The 22,068-nt window shown below is 36.0% G+C and overlaps 1 protein-coding gene across 1 annotated transcript in view; it reads left to right on the top strand.

Moving 5' to 3' along the window:
- The window catches only part of FAM3C (FAM3 metabolism regulating signaling molecule C), a 29,828-nt gene extending 8,269 nt beyond the window's left edge, over positions 1 to 21,559 (top strand). The window contains exons 2-10 of the mRNA XM_079303074.1: positions 5,008 to 5,067; positions 9,228 to 9,332; positions 10,390 to 10,419; positions 10,807 to 10,930; positions 14,688 to 14,746; positions 16,179 to 16,229; positions 16,707 to 16,791; positions 18,704 to 18,830; positions 19,782 to 21,559. Coding sequence (XP_079159200.1) covers positions 5,055 to 5,067; positions 9,228 to 9,332; positions 10,390 to 10,419; positions 10,807 to 10,930; positions 14,688 to 14,746; positions 16,179 to 16,229; positions 16,707 to 16,791; positions 18,704 to 18,830; positions 19,782 to 19,871 — 684 coding nt within the window. The 5' untranslated portion in view covers positions 5,008 to 5,054 and the 3' untranslated portion in view covers positions 19,872 to 21,559. The remainder of the gene's footprint in view (positions 1 to 5,007; positions 5,068 to 9,227; positions 9,333 to 10,389; positions 10,420 to 10,806; positions 10,931 to 14,687; positions 14,747 to 16,178; positions 16,230 to 16,706; positions 16,792 to 18,703; positions 18,831 to 19,781) is intronic.
- The last annotated feature ends 509 nt before the right edge of the window (positions 21,560 to 22,068 follow it).

Here is a 22,068-nt window from a genome sequence, read left to right as displayed (position 1 = left end):
AAACACTGGTCTGGGGGAAAACTTTCCCCCTGAATTGAATGCAAAGCATCTCAGACTGCCATACATTTAATATTACATAATCTGGGTACAGTTGCATATACAGTATTTGCACTACAAAAATGTGGGCTTAATATTGAAGAGGACATTAGCTCACACCTTGTAGACTACCTGTGTTAAGAAAAATTGTCTCTTTCCAGACTTTTATGATGCTTTACAGCCTCTTTCTAAATTTTTTGTTTATCTTTGTAACTGTAAGGTTGTTTTTCTTTAATATTATAACTGCAAATAGGTAAGCAGCAGCCAGAGAATACTGAGAATTGTTCTTATCAGCATTTACAAAAAACTAAAATATATATTTAATGTCTAATATATATTTTAGCTTTGCTATAAATAATAGTATTTTTAAATAGATGTATTTGCTTCCAAAAATTTTTAGAATAACACCTTGAAGATTAGAGATAAAGGTATCTAATCCTGACTTCTCTCTTTCACAGTTCCTTATAAAGCATACTTGATTCTTTTATCCCTTAGTTGGTTTATTTAGGTCATGTAATTCTTATCTAGATTCTTCCATTTGGGGATTATGCATTGAGATAGACTTAGAAAAAAACTGCACATGGGTCTTAGTTAAAAGTCAAGATAGCACACAGAACAGGGTATTTTTTGTTTATTTAGGCAGAACAGAGTAATTGCTTTTTTTTCCACTACACAGCAGTCCTATCAGTGCAGTTCACAAGGAACACTTACTCTTTTGTGCCAGTATGACATTGTTGACCCCAATATTAGAGAGCTGCTATAATCTCCTTTTTCCATTTCTGCTGCTTGTTTTGCAGCACTTGATGTCAATTTTGGAGTGCATTACTTTCTGTTTCATTAAGTACTGTTGAATTTGGGACCTCTTCCTAATCAGCTAAGGTCAGAATTCAAAATTATCTTGACCTTCTAAATTCTTCCTCTCATCTTTGCTTGTTTGTGTGTGCCCATTTTGTAAGCATAATCCACACACTTTATCAGGTTGCTAATGGAAGTGCTATTATCCTGGGAGTGAAATGGACTAATCTACATGTTTCATTATCATCCTTCAAAACATTAATTACAGTCATATTTGAAACTCCTTTTAAACCAAAGTTAGTGGCAAGTGGCCACAGCTTCCTGCATGGTAAGTAGGGCAGAGGCTGTGCTCCTGTGACGTGTGTCCCACAGCACTGCCTCTGGACAAGTCTGGAGAAAAGCCTGATAAAGAATTAACCACATTGAATTGCATTCAGCTTGGCACTGAAATTTGCTCTTCATTCAGTGTTATGTCAGTGAGGTAGGATTAATAGGAACTGTTAATTTGTCTCTAATGCAGTTTCCTCTTGCACAATGATTCTGGGAGGAAAACTTGCATGATGACCATTCTGTCTAACACATTAATGTAGAAAGAACTCAGCCTTGGTGTGTTAGAAACTTTATATTGTCTAACAGAATATTATGATGATTTGCTTGGAAGGATTATAGACTTGTGATTTTCCTAAATGAAGTCATATTATAAGCTTCCTCCAGCAAGGACCTAGCAGGGTTCCCTCAAGAGACACAGTTTACTTTTAAAAGCAAGCATCTGCTGGTCTGCTGATTGAAACTAGTTAGGGTATGAACAAAAACACATGCAGTAGTTGTGGAGTTGTGTATTTAATTTTTTGTATTTGTGTTGAGTATATCATAGCACACAATCAACAAGTAGAGCAGAGTGGGGGAAAGCCCTTTGTTTTTCTCTTCTTTTTTTTTTTTTTTTTTTTGGTTTGGTTTTTTTTTTTGTTTTTTTGTTGTTGTAAGCTACTGTTTTCTATGCCCTATGGAGAGCTTTTTAGTCTGTCATGGAAGTTGTTTGGGATGCACAAGGATGCAGGAAAAAAGGCAACCAGAAACCTCAGCTCCCAGCTGTCTTTCCATGTATCCTCTCCCTAGCTGTATGCAGAATAAATAATTTTTTTCTGCATGGATGGTTGTGCAGCTCCATGCAGGGAACTGGACAATGACATGCCAACATTCAAGAAGGATTTATGATCTCCAATTTCTTGTCTTCTTCTGTTCAGGTTCTTTTGTGGATTACTTTTCATTTTGATACACTGCTGCACGAGAGAATTTTTGGTTTCTTTCTGCTGTCCAAGTTGTAGACCTTGACTGAAAAACCTCCTAAGTTTTGTGCTAAGAAAACAGTCTGAAAAAATAGAAAATTTGTATTTAAGTCACATAATGCTTCCCAAACCTAGGCATTTTTCTTTGCAACTTGAAGATGTTGATCACTTCTGATGCCTGTTTTGTGGTGTTTTCCTTGGTCTTTGCAGCTCTGTAGGGTTCTGCTGTACTCACTGGGACACTGCCTGTCAGCCCTGCTATGGGCTGCACCTCCTGCCCCAGTCTAATGAGGGATACTGGGGAGCCTTTTTGTACTGCCTGACAGAGCATGGTGTAGTAAGAAATGATTATTTGTGTTACTTGGCACTCATAAGTCAGGAGGATACTAAGGTTCTAATTCTTCTGCCTCTGCTTGATGGAATCTTGAAGAGAAAAATAGTCTTTAGGTTATTTTGGCCCATTTCTGAAGCAATCAGAGGAATGTTTTTAGTACTGGTTTTGTTCATCTGACTTTGAGCAAGCTCAGTTGTGATCCAGTGTTCTTTGTTTTTAATGATCCTAAAATATGCGCTATTAAAAATTCCAAACCAATTTTCTAATAATTTCTCTAATTTCAGTTATGAAGTCTAATATTGAAGATGTGGAGTGATGGTCCATGAGCATTTATAAGGGTTCACAGCTTATCCTGTTTTGTCTTGAAATACTTTTAAAAAAATCTTAGATAATAAGTGTAGGAAAAGGACTTGATGTCCATAAATTATTTTCCTGCAGCTGGAAAATGCTGTGCAACACTTGCCTGTACTGCATCACTACTGTATTATTATATTATACTGCATATTCATGAGGTAAATGAAACCTCATGATTTTTCAATATGCCGTAATTTAGAAAAATAATCACTAATTTTTAAAATTCCTTTCAAGTTGAGGCATAGCATACTCATTTTTTCTTTTTCTAAATCAAAATGCATTCCATACTTAAAGAAGAATGCATATTCTTATTTGTTGATTGCAACAAATAATGGTCTCTGAGATGGGTGAAAGGGGATGTTGGGATAAAAGCAGTCAAAGTTAGATCAACAATTGCTTCACGTAGATTCTTCTTTCTGGTGTTCATATTCTTGTTTTCATTCTTTGAATTGACGTTGTGTTTTTGTTCAGAGTAAAACAAAAAAAACCCCTTTTTTTTTCATTGCAGACTTAAATCAAGCTTGTAGCTGTTCAAATTACAGTCAGTGTTTATTGTAACATTGATATATTTCTGGGTGTCTTGAAGAAGCCTAGAATAATTCTGTTCACAGACTTTGAAATAAAATTACTTAATCTACCCTGACAGATTATTTTTTTCCTTTTTGTCTTGCCTTTACAAGACAGATAAATACTGGGGTTTCACTGAAAGAAGTTATTATGCGAGGATATGATATGTGTGGCTATAGTTAAATGGATATATTATGGTCTATAATAGGCTGTGAGATTTCCTTTACAGTACAACATTAGCACTCAAAAACATTTGTCTGCTTTTAGACTTTGGTGATAAGTATTTTGAAATTTGAATAGATTGGAAATAAATATTTCTGTATTTGCAATTCTTTTTCCTGTTTATTTCTCTGCTGACCATTTTCTTGTAAACTTTAAGGGATAGAGCAAAATGACTGAGTCTTTGAGAAAGAGGATCTGGATGCAAATCACTGAACTTGAAGATACTGAAGGCAAAAGGTTTTCTGCATACTACCAATTTTTTCCTCCCTAGTATAGACCATAAAACTGTTGGTGTTTTGGTGCTTGTGTCCAAATAATTTGTATTTCTAATAACAGCAATTTCTGTAATAATTTCTGAAGAGAGTGTTTTTGATGTTTCATGGCATAGTACTGCAGAGGGCTAGGGATGCTATAGCTTTTGTGATGGGGTCTGGGACAGATCCTTGCATTAGACTGATAGCTAACTACATGTTTTCAAATATTCCTTAGTGTAGCTGGTTCAATGAGATCCCTGCACTGGGGGAAGGTGGGGGCAGGTGTCCAGGCTCAGTGCAGTGAGGGCTCCAGCTCTGAGCAGGAGCATGGTGCAGAGCCCCTTGGAGCAGCTCTGCTCTGGTGTGGCCCCTGCAGCCTGTGTTACCTGAGGAGGGGGAGGAGGGAGCTTTTGTTCAGAGCCTGTGGAGTTTGTGGCCCATTTTGACTCTGTGTGGTGAGCTTGTGGATGCTTAGGCACTGTTTGCTTAGAGTGGTTTTTAGTTAGTTCTGAAATAATTGGAGTGCTAGGGTTCATGCTTCTGTTGTTCTTAACCATCATGTTATTCTTTTGGCTGAACCTATGAGTGACAAGTGTTATGTTTCTGTAATGCATAGATGAAAGTGTTGACCTTCTTTCAGTTCTGTTGAAGGCAGGTTATGTAGTATCCTAGAGACCAAAATGCTTAAATATTTTCCCTCCGAAGCATAGTTTGCTATGCTATGTTGGCAAATAGTAATTTGCACCCAGAAGCAGGTAGGGTTTTGAAGCAGTGGAGATGGAGTTGTTGGCTCCTACCACATAGCCTAAGGAAACTAAAGACTGCTTGGATAGAGCACTGGTAAGTACTTAGGTCACAAATCGAAGGACTGAAAGTTAAAATCAATTTGTAGGGTATTAGATTAATTTAATGTTTTTTCAGAACACTTGTTTTATGGAGAAACAAATAAAAGCAGACATCTGAAATCCATCTTAAATTTTCCCTTAACTGTGAGTGTTAAGAAATAGGTATTCAGAACAATTGTCATTAATTATATTTACTAGAAAATCAATGGGGTTTTCTACATGAAAGTGCTTTTTTGACTGTAATTATTGTGAAGTTGTTTTTTTTTTTTAGATTTTGATTTATGGGCTTTTTTTTTGTTGTTTGTTTCCTATAGGTGGCTGTTTTAATGCAACAGTATTGTTAACTGTCTGAAGACTAAACATGAGAATAGCAGGTAAGTACACTTAGTAAAATCAGACTTTGGTCATTTATGAAACCACTGCTATGGACAACGTTAACAAGTTGTGACAATAAGGTTTTAAGTCATAGAATCAGAGAATACCAGGTTAAAAGGGATCTCAAGATTTAATCATTTCTTGGCAGAAGCATGGGCTAGATAAGATAGTTGTCATGTGAAAAGTGGAGATTTCCTCAAACCTTTAGTGTTTGGTTAGTCTGTCAGCACACCAGGAAAGCCAAGACCCTTGTGTTTGACTGGTCTGTGTCCTGTTATGGGCACCCTTCCATGAACTTCCTTCTCATTTGGGGGGATCTCGAGTGACTCTAGTAATACATACTTTTGTTACTCTTTGGTGTAAAGTTCTCTTGCTTTGCTGTTACAGAAATAATCAATATATCATGCTCAGTGAGGGATAGCCATACATTGGAGGCAGGTAACTATGGGATGATAGTGTGAGTTAATGTTTCCATTAAGTTGCATAGAACCAAGTTCATCTCAGAAGAGTGATTTCACCACAGTTGTTGGTTCAGTGGCAAGATACTTGCTCCTGTCTCCCTTGGCTGATGGGTGCTGTGCAGGTTTATCAGCTACAAAGTGCCATCTGATTTCAATAGTCTGGCTAAGGTGTTTCCACTCTGCTCCACACCCTGTTTCCCGTTAGCATGTGCTTGAGATTATAGATTGTGTGTGTATGGAGTCATTGTGGGAGAGGTTTTGAGCATACTCACAGTGTTCCATCCAGGAAGTAGCAGCTGTATTTTGCCCTATAATTTTCATACTGCTATAACTTTCTCTAATTTGAACCTTAACCCAGCACTCTGTCCAGACAGATTTTAAAATGGCCACTGTTGGGGAGTTCACCACTTCCTGGGGAGATTATTCCAATGTCTGATTGTTCTCATTGTGACAAATTTGCCATGTCTAACTGGAATCTTCTCCAGAATAACTTGCATTCACTACCCCTCTTGTTTTCCATGTGATTCCTTGCAAAAGGAGAGTCTCCATCTTCTTTGTAGCCACTCTTGAAATACTGGAACATGGTACTAAGTTTTCTCTAAGTCTTTTCTCAAGGCTGAACAAACACAGCAGTCTCAGCCTTTTCTCATCTGTCAGGCTTCCCAGTCCTTTGATTATCTTTGTGTTGAACGGTCTCTAGATTGTCCATGCCCTTGTCTTTTTTCTTTTTTTAATACCAGGGTCCAAGACTGAGGGGAGTGTAACAAGTGTGGCCTGATGAGTGCTGTGAAGAGAGGAATAATGGCTTTATCTCTCTCTACTGGTGATGCCCTTATTGATACAGCCCAGCATCCTGTTGGCTTCTTTGCCAGCACCCTCCATTTGTATTGAGCTTGTTGTCCACCAGAATCCCCTAGCCTTTTCCACAGAGCTGCTCCCCAGCTGGGTAGATTCCAGTCTGTTCTTTACTGCTGGGTTATTACTTCTGTGGTGGAAGACTTTACATTTGTCCTTTTTGAACTTCACTGTTAGTGTTAGCCTGTTCTTCCAGTCTATCCAGGTGTTCTTGTATATTGACTCTCCCTTTAGACATTGCCACTGCCACTCAGTTTGGTATCCTCATCAGACTTTGTCAGGGTACATTTCATTTAACTGGCATATCAGGCATTGCTGTTCTACTTCATTGGTATTCAGTGAAACTGGTTTTGGGATTGGGAGGGTCGAAGAACCATCACCTTGTTAAAATGCTGTAGCTGATCTGCAATGACTTCTTAAGGTGCCATGACTTGACATATTTTGGCTGCTATTTCTGTAAGATGATGAAGGAATAAGGAAATGGCAAATGCTTGTCTGAAGCTCTTTCTTGTCCACCTCACTAAAATGGTTTATGTGCTGTTTTAAGTGTCTGAAACTTTTTGAATTGTTGTTGGGAGTTTGAAAACTATAAAAGCCTTTTCATAGAGCTAAGTTACTATAGTACAGGCTTTAAGAAACTAATTCTAGTTGACAGAAGGTATAGTGGTTGTAAAAATAAGATCTTTGCTAATAAAATATTGAAAGAAAATATTATTTTAGACATTTTGTCACAGTAGAATAGCCTGTGTAGCAGTTGAACAGTTTTGAGTTTCTGGTGCATTGCACTTTTATCAATAGTTAGTGTTATTTTGCAGAAGGAGAAACTGTTGCCTCTTCTAGAAGAAAATAACACCTTTCCAATTGCTTGTTAATGCATCCAACTTTTCTCACTACTCCTAAGTTTGTTTTATTAACCACAGTATGTATTATTGGGAGCAATTCGTTAAAGTGAATCTGATAAAGAACTGGAAAATGCTCCAATTTTTATGTGCCTGATTCATCTGGAAAATCACTTGCCAAACATGTTTAGGTTTTTTTTTTCTTCCCTTCCATCCAGCTTTTTTTTTTTTTTTTTTAATTTTTTTTTTTTAAAGCCACAAAGTAGCTATGGCAGTTCCTATAGAATGTTTCACCTGTAGTAAACATGTCAGTTTTGGTTCAAATGCTTAAAGAACCTTCTAGGAGATTTCTTACTGTTCCTTTGAAGGGAGCACTTGCAGTTCAGTTGAAAAGCTCAGAATATAGAGTAGAGGGGATGGTTAGTCCTCAGACTGAGTTCTTGTTCATCTCACATACTGTATACTGAAACATGCTCTCCAAATGCCACTTGCTAGATGACACATTCCAAAATCTGGTACCATCTTGTGGTTTTAAGCAGTGTTGCTTGGAAAACCTTTATCCCATTTCTTAACTTATGTCCAGATCTGTTTCTCCAGTGCTTACACATGGTTCCCTTTCTTTTAAGTGCAGTGATCTTTGGAGTTCCAGCATATTTTTAAGTTAGGTTTGCACCTCTGTTTTCTAACATCATAATATGTATGTGCTCACATATGAAAAAGACTAAATTACAAGCAAAAAACCCTTGTATCTTTCTTCATCTTTCTGTTCTTTTTCTATCCCCTTATCTTTTTTTAGCCTTTTGGGAGGATTGATTAGCATCTCTCATCCTTCTGAAGGCTGAGTAATCTGTCTATTTTAAGATTTTCTGAGCAGCCCATCACAGCAGTAGTCTGAGATCTGCAGGAGTATATAAGTGTGGCTTTTTCTAAAGGATTTGGCTGGCAATCTGAAAAAAAGGCTTGCTTTAAGGTTCCTTCTTTCAATTAGTTTGACATACTGCAGTAAGATAGGAAGGCAAGAGGTTGATCAGATGTCTGCTCACCTGGCTTGTTCTCACAGTCAGTATTTTACGTTCAGTTAAAGAGTGGAGGATTCTGTAAAAATGTATTGCAAATTATGCTGAGAAATGTTGAGGTTTGTAGCAGTATCACATACATTTCCATTTCTGGTGTGAGCTGCTGTGGTTGTGTGCTTACAGCTCTTCTCTCAGGAAGCAGATTGACCACTCAGCACTGCAGGAACTTAGCCTTGTAAAACTTAGAGCTGCCTATTTCAGTATATTGAAAGAGGGATGGGAGAGGTACTGTTTTTTTTACTTATTTTAAAATAGCCTTTGAGTCATCAAACTTGCTTTTTGAAGGCCATTAATATAAATTTCTTGATAAGTGAGAATGCTTGTTTCGGGTTGGCTGCCTTTTTTTTTTTTTTTTTTTTTTTCTTGTTGTGGTTGGTTGCTTTGTTTTTTTAATGGCATACTCAGAGCTGACTGACCATAGTAGCCAAGCTGCAGTATATAAACTGATCCATAATCACTCAGTCTGGGCCATATATTAAAACTGAGGTAGCTCAATTTGAGGAGAAACAGTATTTATGAGCAGAAAGGAACCAGCTACTCATGACTAAGAACATGAAAATGGAATGGGGAAGGTGGAAACACCAGATAGATTATTTTATTTCATTTGGTTAAACTGGATTTTCATGGCAGTCTGGTTTCTCCTGGCTGCTGAGCTGAGTTGGTGTACTATGGTGTCAGACAAGCATGAAGGGAGTGCATCTGGTATGGTAACCTGATGGATTGGTGCAGTTACATCCTACATTATAATATCCATCCATAATATCCATCCTTTTTTTCATATTTATTATTCTGTTTAGTAGGTCCACAAATGATCATCCTGTTTCTGAGTTCCCCAGAATGTTATCTAGTACATTTCTCACTAATTTTGGTGAACTAATGTTACCATTTGCAGATATTTTTTGAAGTGTTTTTTTTTTTTTCTTAACAGGTGCTGCAAAGTTGGTAGTAGTCATAGCAATATTTTTATTGACGTTTTATGTCATATCTCAAGTGTTTGAAATAAAAATGGATGCAAACTTAGGACACATATTTGGTAAGTGATGACTTTGTTTTCTCTAGATATCTATTAATATTTACTTGAGCCTTTTTCAAGAATATTGTATTTGTTTGACCTTAGGCTCTTCAACTTAATTCTGTGTTTATTTTTAATATGTGTACTTGTTATTTTTTTATCTATAATATCTGCATTAAATTATTTTCCATATTAAATATTTAACCTACTGTTTTAATCAGTTGGACTCTTTTGTCTACCAAGGATACATAACTTTACCTTCCTTTTTATTTAGTGGAAATGCATTCTTAGAGTAATAAATTAGGTGACTTAAACCATGTTTCTGGAAATTTGTGTTCCGCTTTACTACTGCTAAAGAGATTTAGAATTTTTTTGGGGGGGGGGGCTTTTTCTCTTGTGCAGGTATGCTACTGTGCAAAATTGAATGTGTGGTAATCAAAACACTTCAGATGTGCCCAGGTGTTCTATGCAGATAAAGATTAGCAGTTGAGGGTATCAAATTTCAGAGTCACCCCAAATAATGGGTGGAGTTAGTGTTCTTTAGCTCTGGATGACTGCAGTGTGAGCTGCCATCCAAACCAGTCAGCAGAAACATCTTCAGTAATCATTGAAGAGAGAGGCTGTCATTGTGCATGGAGGGGGCACTTGTGTCTCTTCCTGTCTCAGGAAAGGGAGTCATCAGTGGTTGGGTTGAAATACACCTGAGCTGCAGGCTTCCAGTTTAGGTGAAAGGAACCCCATCCCAGTGAAGCTGTGAGGAGGGAATTAATTTCACTTCAATGCCCTGAACTCCATAAATTCCTAGAGGTTTTGTATCTCTGTGGGATTTTGACTCCACAGCTCTCAAAGAGCAATAAATTAAAGCAGTGCTTCTGAATGGGATTCCTAATCACTTTCATTCTGTAATGCATAAAAGTGGGGTTTTTTTATTGGAGTATAATATTCAGGTGTATTTGATATTTCATTTCAGCCAGCCTGTTTTTATAGGGGTACAAAAAGATTTTACATTTATAGGATATGAAATAGCAGATGATACTTTAATAGTAACATCTTGTAAATCTTTCTTTTTTCATTTTAGCTAGATCAGCACTGGATGCAGCTGCACGCTGTGAGTATTCATAGGCATATATTACTTGCTTTTACTAATAACAGAAAGACTGATGAATTTTCATAGTTAAGAAAGTCTTAATTACACTTCAGATGCAATCAGAAACTAATTTTCCTCTTCTCCTGATTTTCCTAAATTTCTAGTAAAGTTTGTTTTGTAGTATTGGATTGTGGCTTTTGATGACAGCACCAGAGCAACCAGCAGGGTGACAATAAGAAGTTGAAATAATGAGGTGCTTCAGGAACTTAGATTTTTTTTAAACTGATATGTAACTACACAAGCAATAGTGTTTGTATTTCCTCTCTTCTTTGAATTCCCTCAGAATATATTTATCTGTTTGCCTATCTGTGGTATTCTCTAAAATCTTGGTTTCTTTCCTTTTGAAAGCTACAAAACCTCCAAGATACAAGTGTGGAATTTCTAAATCTTGTCCTGAAAAGCATTTTGCATTCAAAATGTCAAGTGGAGCAGCGAATGTAGTTGGACCGAAAATTTGTGTAGAGGATAATGTGTAAGTATTCTTCCCTGTGGTTTTAAGTGTATTTTTCAAATACTTAGGTCACTTTGCACATAAAATCAGCAGTTTAAGACATGTTAGTGTTGTTGGAAGGAGATTTTTTTTTTTTTTAGTATCGGTCACACTTAATGTCTGTGCCTTCCATGTGCATTTAAGCTACTCCAGTTTAGGTGTTTCTCAGCTCACACTGTATTAGTACATTTAGCATGCACAGCAGCTAATGAATTCTAGAGCCCATGGCAACTTCTCTGTGAACAGCAGAACCCCACATAGTAGAGTAAATAGGATAATTCATGTGTAAGAGAAAAAAATGTGTTGGTAACATTTTCCATCACTTTACTCTCTAAAGTAACTATAAGACTAGTCTCAAGTGGTCTTAAAGAGAAGCTGTTTTGAGCACTGAGTAGCAGTCCTGTGTGAGGCTGGCTTAGCTCAAGCTTGCTGGCTTGTGTGGGAGTCAGTTTGCAGCAGAGCATCCTGGTGCAGCCTGGAGCACATGCTGGGGAGAGCTCACCTTGGCAGGTACAGAATACAGGCTGCTCCTGCTTTCCTGCTTCTTTACTGGTGACTTGCTTGGTGACCTTGGGCAGGCTTATCTAATCTCAGCATGGTGTTGCTGCTGGTGTTACAAAACATGCTACTGTCTCATTCTGGTTGCTTAATATAGGAGGCTTAGTATCTGTGAAGACTTAAGCTGATTCAATGATTAAAAGTTGTGAGAATGCAAGTAATATTTTAATTTCAGGATTTTAGGGTTGCTCTCTTTGGGACTTTTCACTTTTTTTGGGGTTTAATGTTTTGCTGACTGATGAACTAAGAAGAGTTTTATTTCTGTCCAAAAAAAAAGGAAAATCCTCTAATAGATATTTTGCTGAAGGAAGTGATTAAAATAAAATAGTTGCTGGAAAAAATCCTCTAAGTGGGCACTTTAGTGCACAGCTATTGTATTCTAAAGTCCAGCTTTGCATGGCAAACATCTTTCTGAATTCCTTCAGAGCAAACTGGTTATGTGTGTCTTAAGTGTCCACCAGAAAATTTGATTGATTTAATATGATTTCCTGCTTTGCTGATCAGAGGTTTTATTTCTCTATCAAAAACTCTCAACTTGTTTGCTGTAAATTCTTGGAAGAATTCTAAAACTGATGAAGGGCTGCCCTCCTGTGAGAAGCTGTTGCATTGCAGCCTGTTGTGTTTGATAATGCACAGGCTGGCTCAAGTGTATAAAGTAATATAGCAGAGCTCTGAAAAAAGCTCATTTACTCTTGAGCTCTTTTTTTAGAGATATTTTGTGAACTCACACCCACAAAAAGATTTTTCTTTTTCTGATTACTTTGTGTCCTTCCTACTTCCAAGACAGGACACAGGAACAAGTTTCCATAACTGGTGAATGATTTATGCAGAGTAGAGTATTTTCCTATGTATTAAATATAAGGATGTCACTTGACTTATGAAAGCACTAAAGTTGCTGATGCAATTCAGCATGCAATTTGTCAATTTTTCTTTTTTATTATATAGATATTTTAATGTGAAACAGGAGTTTTGCTTTATACAAGTTCAGTTATAGATAGCCTTGTTCTATATTGGGAGGCCATAATCCCAATAAGAAAAAACATGCTGGACTCATCATCAGAATATTATATATTGTAGTTGCTACTTCATGGGCTTTTTAGAAGAGGCTGTATTTACTTCTTTACCAGTAACTTCTCCATGCAGTTTTATTTTTTTTAAGAAATCAGTTGCACAGTAGTGCCACAGTAACCCAATAGCAGGGTTGTATGTATTGCATTCCTTTAGTAACTAGCAATTCTTGTATTCAGAATTGCAGATTTTATCTAGATCCATTATAAATTCATGCATCTGTGGAGTTTTAGTGTCTAGTCACCTTAGTATTAAATATGTTTCTACTGGTATTTATTTACAGAAAATTTTATAGTCCAAATGAGAGGAAGTTCTTATTCTTTGTGTTAAATTAAATGCCTACTACATTTTGCAGGAGGAAAAGAATCGGTTCAGAACTTCATTGCCTTTATTAATTTATGTTTCAATTTTTTATTTGCCCTATGTTTTTCTTGTTTAGAATGGACGTTCAGACATGATATGAAATCCACATGATGAGAGCAGAATTGATCCTCCAGTGGCTAAAATACTTCTGGAGTTCCCTACTAACCAGAATTGAATTCTGAATTTCAAGTATTTCCTTTCAGAAATTACTTAATTAGAGTTTTAATTTAAATCACAGTTTTTAGCAGATAGGATAACTTAAGGGACAAACAGAAGAATATGAACTCTATCATTTCAGATTACTAGTTCTCTAAAACCTTTTAAATTCACTCTGCCAAGAGTTGCCTTTATCTGGTAGTCTTTCACAGCCTCTGAATACTGAGTGTGTTTCTGATACTGGTCTATTCAGTTTGTCATTCCTCTAAATGTTGGCTTCTGTCTTCATCCTGGGCACAAGAGAGGGCAATAGAGAGGAAGATTTTTTACATACTTCTATGATAGACCATTTCTTGTTTCTAGCTCTATCACTAAGAAGTTGACATGGAAGCTGTGTGTGTAAGGATGCATTGCTTAGAGTAGGTGTTCAGACATGACCAGAAAATCATGTTGCTGCAGAAGAAATGTGAAAAAAATTTGAATGTTACAGGACTGTACACATGTGCAGCCCCTTCCTAAAGCCAGCCAGGGAGGTTAAAGAAATCCTGATGAGGATGTAATTAAAGCATCTTCCAAAGTGTGTTTGTAACTAATCTGTGTGTGCAGCTGTATGATTTTGCTGGGTTGCTTTCCTTAATCTCAGCTGAAGGCTTCTTCATTATCTTAAATTATGTGATTATTCCAAACTTCTATTTGTCCTGTTATGTTACCTCTCTTAATCCTTGCTTCAAAATGTTAATGCTGGGATATTTGGGGCCTGAAGGCAGAACAGAGCTCCTCACATTGTGTGAGCTGCCAGTGAACAGGGGTCAGGAGGTCTGGAAGCTTCTCTCACTGGAGTGGTGCAGCCACCATGGTCTAAGGCAGCAGAGCATCCTGCCTAAATGTTAATGTTCCTGTTACCTTTATACCACTCTGCAGGGCTTCCATATCACAAGGGCACTCTTCTTTTCAGTCCCTTTGCCCCTCTTGAGTTTGGTCAATACATTTCTGTCATAGATTGTGACATTTTTTGGGGATGTGTAGTCCAAGACTGTATGCAACTTTTGCTTAAAGTCCCATCCATGTGCTAACTATTTTTCTTGCAGTTGGGTTTCCTGTTATTTGTATGAGTAGCTAAGTGCTTTGTCTTTCTAGTTTCTTGATATGAATTTTAGGTGCTTCTGTTTGGTTAGCTTTTAAACTGATTAACACACTTTTTTTCATTGTGTGCTTACAAAAGAAAGATTAAAATATTGATTATGTGACTGTGCTGAGCTCCACAAATTAATATTTGGTTATTTTTTAATACATTAATAACATAACTGCATAAATAAAGCTATTTTTTGTGACAATATATAGATATACTTGGAAGCCATGATTAAGCAATCAAATCAAATCAATACAGCTGGGGATACTTGATGTATTGTTCTTAATTCAATGGTGCTTCAAGAACACAGATTAGTTCAAGGAGATTTTGCTGTATTTAAATACTCATGAACATGCAGTCTTTTAACTATGTCTCTCTTAGAACTTGATCCTATTTGAAAAAAACAGAAATATTTCACATTAGAAGGTTGTCCCATTAAAAGTCAAAATATTTCTTTTGTTTCAGTTTAATGAGTGGAGTTAAAAATAATGTTGGCAGAGGAATAAATATGGCCTTGGTCAATGGTAAGTCATACTTTAAGGGATCAGATTGTTTTCATTTTAAAATTGTTTCTGAAATGTAAGGTGAAATACTATGGGGTGGTGAAAGTCAAGGACCAAGGAGAAAAGCAAGTATTCAGCTTATTTATACTGAGATAATATCAGAGACTGGCACTTACACTTTTTTACAAAGCAGAAAAACTCAGTGCATTTTTGCTTCTTAAAATGGGTTGTAAAAGTAGTAATATGCAGTTCTGTGGTGACTGCCTTGTTGATACATCATGTGAATTCCTAATGCACAGGAAGATGGAAAAAGCCATGAGATGCATGCTAGCTGCTTCTTTTGACCTTCTGTGTTGCCACCATAAATTAAACTGTGGACTGTATTCTTCTGTTGCTTTGTTTTCAATGAGACTTCTTTAGCATCTTTAACAGTTTTGTTACTGCACAGAACTTGAATCAGAATATTTGATAGATATTGTCCATAAATACAATGCATTTGGTAATTATGTTCAGGGTTTGTAATTTTCATTAAAACCTAACAAGTTTAGCTGTGTGTTATGTTGAAAGCTGAACTGAATGTCAGCAGTGAGATAGCACTTTGTCATTTTGCTGCAACATAAATTCTTATTTGTGGATTGTATTCAGATTTACATCATCTAAATTATAACTTGAACAATATTTCCTAATCCTATGTTGCTTTCTTCAAATGACTTAATCTATTCAAATCCAAAATACCTGTCTTTGTATTTTGTTGCTTCACTCTGTCTTCCAAACTTTAAATGAATGTATATATTAAACTACCACCTTCCATCAAATACTCCTTTATAGACAGCATAATAATAAAAAGTATTGAGATATAGTATTTGTCCACTTTTTCCTATTTACTCTGGATGTTAAATCTACTAACAATTTCCAGTCTCTAGCAAAACATGAGTATAATTTTAATCTTACTGACTTTCTATGTGGCACAAAAAGCAGTCTAAAGCTGTACTATCTGTTTTTGAAAAACCAACTTTAAAAAAAGCAGATATACGTACTGAATAGTCTTTGTCGATTTTAGAGCCTGTGAGGTTACCATTTATTTTAGATTCCACTTGAAACAAAATCATAAATTTGCCTAAAATCACAGACTGATCTCTGCTTGAAGGGATCTTTAAGATCACCTAGTTCCAACCCCCTCTGCCATGGCAGGAACTCCTTGTACTAGACCAAATTGCTTAAAGCTGCATCCAGCCTGGCCTCCAACACTTTTGTGCATCTTCTCACTTTTTTCCTCTTACCTTTTCCTGCACTTTTTCACAGACCACCATAAAAAGTTACCATAATTCATTTATCTAGTGTCTTCTGCATCACTTTGTCTGAAAGAGTGTAAGAGGAGTTGGGCATGTTATCTGTAAAATAATTTTGGCTATATATGATGGCATCAATTGGGTTTTTTTCTCTTTTTCTTCAGGTAAAACAGGAGAATTACTAGATACTAAGTTTTTTGACATGTGGGGAGGAGGTAGGTGCAATTACATTGGTCAGAGAGAAACAAATGTGCTTTTTTCTTTCTTCTTGTCCAGACTCCATTTGCTGTGTGATTTAAGGTGATAGTTAAGAGATAGTTAAGAGGCTTCACCTCTGCCTTTGTGAGGAGAATGCAGCTTTAAAGAAACACAATTCCCTCTCACCTCCAACTATTTGTGTGGTTAATCAAACAGACTTGTTCTCCAGAGTAGTTCTCATTAGTGGTTATGTCTTTACACAATATGGATTAAACTCTTCCTATAAAATAAGAGTTCTCTGATGCATTTTAGCTCTCTCTCACTCTGCATTTTTTTATAAAGATATATTAACAAATATTATATATGTTTTATATATATAAATATTATCTTTACAAATATTCTTAAAAGTAATGTCTTTGCAGAAAAAATTACAGGTATTTAAATACAGAATTGTTGCCTATTATTAAACAGTTTTATGTTCTCTTTCTTTTCAGATGTGGCCCCACTTATTGAATTTCTGAAGAGCATCCAGGATGGAACAATTGTGTTAATGGCAACTTATGATGATGGTGCAACCAAGTAAGTAACTCATTTTAAACAGCAAATGTTACTTACAATTTTACATGCTGCTTTATACTGAAAAAAATACATTATCACACGACCACTTTTTTGTTCTTCCAAGGTGACAGATTTGAAACTATACTCTCAGTTTATTAGTTTTCCAATGCAAATATTATTTGGGCACAACAAAAACTAAAACTAGGCAGATATACAGGTGTGCTGATTTTTCTACTGCTGATAGCTCATTCTGTCTTAGGCTAGAAAATTCAGATAGGTCCAGACGTAGGAACGTGATTATGAGAACATACTATGGTGGAAAGTGTCTATTCCATCCAGCACTTTTTTCAGATCAACTCCAAGACAGAGTTTGGTGGTTACAGGATTGCAGCCTTTCCCAACCAGCCTTGCCTGTATCCTTGCATTTAAAGTCACACAGGTTACTGGTGTGAGCCTTGAAATTTTTGGCCTCAGTGTTTTACTGTTTCACTCTAAAGCTATTCAGTTTATTAATCTAAATGCCTAAGAGGGTGTAGGTCTCTCAAAGCATTGTCTTCCAACCTTCACAACTTGGGTCAGTTTCAATAGATATTAAAAGTTACTGTAGAATATGTATTACAATCTATTCCTCACTGAAGTTATCCTATCCAAATGATTGCTTTTCACAGTGAAAATTGAAACTTCTTTCCTTTTTCTCTGTTGTTTTACTAATGACTAACTTTTTTGTTAGTGTGGTCTGTACATTTTTTCCCCTCTTTTGGTTCAATTTGTTATCTACATCCTGTCTGTATTTTTGGTATAGAAGCAGCTTCCCTATGACTAAGTCCTGACTTTGCATTCACAGTAAATAATCAAGTGTGTTTACATTCACTCCTTTTAGGAAAGAAGAAAGTAATGTACTGGGGTTTTAGCCAAGGTTGGATCTTCTCTCTGTTGTTCTGTTCACTTGATTTTACTTTACATTTTACCTGGTTCCTGTTCTTCAACATTTTAGATAATGAGTAGGGTTAGTTGTGCTTCAATAATCATGTTCCAGCTGATATTTTTGAAAGTTTGTATGTTGATAGAATGCATCTAAACAAGAAGTTGTATTTGGCCTTGTCACACTGACAGTCTACTGCTTACTGACAGTACCAGAACTGCCACTGGTAGTTGATAGTAAATATAAATGCCAGTTCTTGGAAGCAAATTTGGGAAGAATCAAGCTGCCCTACTGCTTGAGAAGGCTGGAGTATGGGTTGGGCAAATAACCTCCACAGTATTAAACTATTCTTATAATTTTGGCTGAAGTGAGTCATACAGCTGTATCTCAATAGCTGGTAGTAATCAGAAGTTTTGTGTCTTATTTGATAATCAGGCACATTTAGTAACCTAAAGGAAGAAATAAAGAGCTGTTACTTGGAGATTTTGAAATTATATCCAACAGAACTGTTTTCCTTTTGATACTTAAAATTACAGGCACTGAAACATGCTGTGAGGCAGCATTCTGAATTTTTAATTAACTGCCCCAAGCAGATGAGAACTTATTTCAGATATTTATTTCATTCTTCTAATCTGAAATAGCTTTTACCTTTATCTAGACTTCAGCTTCAGCCTGCAAACAGTGTTTACCTTAAAGGCTGACTTTTTAGTTGCTTGGAGAACTGCTAACAGAACTTGAGATGTTTAAATTCTCACAGGTGAGGGTTCTTGGCTTTTGTTGGTGTAGTGATAGGTTTAAGTCCTGGTTCCTTGAGATTATAGTGTGAAAGAGCAGCCCTTGTTGCATCAGGTGATTTCAGAACTAGCCTTATCTGATTCTGAAAAATAGATCTTGCCCAATATTGACTGACTTAAACTGTATTAAATAAGATCAAAGCAGACTGGTTCACTGAGCAGTGAAATCTCTAAGGCATGTGTTTTATTCACATACTGAACTTCTCTGTTTTTCAAGGCTTAATGAGGAAGCACGGAAACTGATTGCTGAATTAGGAAGCACCTCCATTACTAACCTTGGCTTCAGGGACAACTGGGTCTTCTGTGGTGGAAAAGGAATTAAGACTAAAAGTCCATTTGAACAGGTTTGTGATTCTGTAACTTCCTGGAATTTACCAGCTTGCATTAATAGAGGCATAGTATGCTTTATAAATGCCATGCATTTGTTCAGGATGGGTATCTATTGCAGTACTGGCACACAGGGTTATTTTCAGGTTTTTTCCTTGAGTAGCCTCCTCATTTTAAACATACAAAAAAAAAAAAAGATTCTTTGGTGACTCCTAAATGATTTAAAAAAAAATATATAGGGTAGATCTTACTATGCCAGTAACTAGATTATTCCTCTTTTTAATGAATTTAATTAAACTGAAGAATTCAAAACTTTCTGCCTGAGTTGTATTTTAGATGCTCTAAGAACAGTGAACTTTCAAGAGATAAGTGGATAGTTAAGATGTTTCCAGTTGTTAGCTTAGCTAACAATTCAGCATGTGTCAATATTGCCTTTAATTGCTGGTAAAAGTAGCTTTGTACTAGCAGAGTAAGGAACATGTGATCTCTTCTGCCAGCATATAAGAGAGGGGAAACTAAGTGCAGAAGCAGTGGCAGACTCTTGGAGGCAATAATGTCTTACCTGACTGCAGATGGTTGCTTGGTGGACAAATAAAATGTTCTTTCAAATCTCACTATTTGTTTTCATTGCCTTGTAAGCTTAGTATCCTTATTTATTTTTACCTAGTAGTTCATGCTTTAACGCAGTTGATATTTCCTTGCTTCTCTCTTCCGAAACAAACATCTGTAATAAAATTTAAAAATGTTTTCCCTGTATGGCTTAACTTTTTACCATATACTTGTCTGAGCAAGTTACTTTAAATGGTGACTACTTAGAGATTGTTATATTTGATTCAAAACACAAGAAGTTAATAATGATGTATTTTCTTTGTCCATGGCCTGAAAATAAGTATCTGTCTTAAAGCTATGAGTTAGAGCAAAAGGATAAATGACTTTACATTAACAGCATTGATATTTTCCATTTACAGCATATAAAGAATAACAAGGACACAAACAAGTATGAAGGCTGGCCAGAAGTTGTGGAGATGGAAGGCTGTATCCCTCAGAAGCAAGACTAAATGAAAACAGAGGAAAAGGAAAAAGACTATGGAAGAAAATGCACTTTCTGCTATTATTAGAGAGAGGGCTATGAAGGAGACTGTACTGTAAAAATTATTTTTAAAGCATGCAGCCATCTTGTCAGTGTGTGCATGAGCACTGACATTTTGAATATTTGGATTATTTATTGCTAACACACATAGAAATTCTTTTTGTAAATATGTCCAAAATAAACGAAACATCCAATCATTTCTATGCAGGTTTCTTAAAAGCACAGTATTTAGTTTGCCTGTGGTAAATAATACTTGTAGATAGCTGGCTAATAAATTACATATGTGAACAATAAACAGATTGTGACAAATGTACTGTCCTCTTAACAGTGCAATGTTGCTGTGACTATGTAAACTTGGTGGAATATTGTAGATTTTAGTAATACATTAATAAGGAGCTTTAATTTTTTTATCCTCTGCCTTTTTAATGGCAGCATCAATTTTTATTAAAAATATTTGGTTATTGTAATACCAAGTGCTTAAAAAATTTATTTTGTAGTCCCCCATCAAAACTGAATAATCAGCAAAGGAACACTACATGATAGTATAACACAGATATGCCATGAAAAGCACAATAGAATTTTTTTTCTACCTTTAGGGGATGAACTAAGGTCAATATATAAATAGTATATGTGATATTTAAAAGCAGCTTAGAAGAATTTGTACTTGAAAGTATTTACTTTATAGAAGGGACATTAAGCAGCAGTACTGTGACTAATTTTTTCATTTTTTTTATTGCAGTTTTTGTACTGCTGCTAGCCATTGCTTCTCCCTTATGGCTGTTCTGCTGCAGTGGCTGGTCACACAGTGAATGTGTTTAATGGAAGAGCTTCCTCTTTCAGTTCTAACATCAGGAATGAATTTCCCATCACAAAGAGCCTGTTAGAAAGCAGACTGCCTTTTAGTGAGAGTTCTTTCAGGGTACACAGTTGTGCACCTTCACCAGCTACAGTACATCCCATGAGCTGAGGCAATCTCTTCAGTGGAATGTCAGAGCATTGTATGCAATGTATGACTTGTAAGCTTACCTGATGATGTTTCCTTCATCCTTTTCTTTAATGGGAAAAAAGAAATGGACCAAGTTTAAGTGGCCTTATTCTTTATCTTAGAGCTGTGTGAAGACCTTGCTTTATTTCTAAACTTGTATTTCTTTTAAGTAGGGCCAGGTTGAGCTTTTCCTGAAACTAAGTTATACCATACTGACTGTGTCCATATTCACAAAATTAGGGCTGGAACTTTGTGTCATAAATTCTGGTATGTTCCTCAAAAACTTCAAGCTAGTAGTATGGGGCAAAAGCCACAATGGATTTTTCAGGAACCCACAGTGAGTTTAACACAGATGAAATACATTAAAAATGGTATTATTGTTGATGTTTTCTGAGTCAAATTCTGTGCACTAAAAATTTCAAGAAATATTGAGAATTACCGTATAAGAAAAATAGATAATCTCTGATACCAGAGCAAGACTGGATTCTGAGTTGTTCTCTATGTTTAACTAGCTTTTTAAGTAATGTGGATTTCCCTCAATATTAATGTAAAATATCTATAAATGCATCTGACACAGTGTTTTTGTTAAATCTTGCAGATTTTCCTGTGTAGGAGGGTGTGTTAAAATCATATGTATTTTTTCATTGAAGTAAAATCCCCTTTTCTAATCAGTTTGAAATTCTATTTCATTACTTAAGGGTGTAGTGAAAAACTAATGGTGTAATTCCTGGGATTTTCACAGAAAAGCAGTTCTGTTGGTGTACATGCCAGTATTGCCTATGTTGCTATCCCAAATAATACCAAAATAATTTGAAGTTACTCAGCAGGGTTTTAAGAGGAAGAAACCCTATTTGGCTGCATTAACAATTTCCCTGGACTGCACTTGTCTTCATTCTTTTTGGCCAATGAATATTTCATCTTTCTTCAAATTAAAAAGTTCAAATCTCCTCTACGAAATTAAATGGAGAATGTGTGCCTTTATTAGCAATCCAAGTTGAGTAAATATGATTCTCTTAACCCATTAAAGTTGTAGCTGCAACAAACCTTTTAAGCAATGTATTTTAAAACAGTAGAATAGTAGCATTTTTTTTACATCCTAAATAATTTGATTCTTAAAATTTTGATTGAAATCTTCCTCTTTAAGCTGTGTCCTCTTTAAGCTATATGCTATCATATTTAA

The sequence above is a fragment of the Erithacus rubecula genome, assembly GCF_903797595.1.
Source record: "Erithacus rubecula genome assembly, chromosome: 4".
In the NCBI taxonomy this organism is placed as follows: Eukaryota; Metazoa; Chordata; class Aves; order Passeriformes; family Muscicapidae; genus Erithacus; species Erithacus rubecula.
Note: the sequence above shows the minus strand (reverse complement) of the source record. Positions and strands in the feature narration are given on the sequence as shown.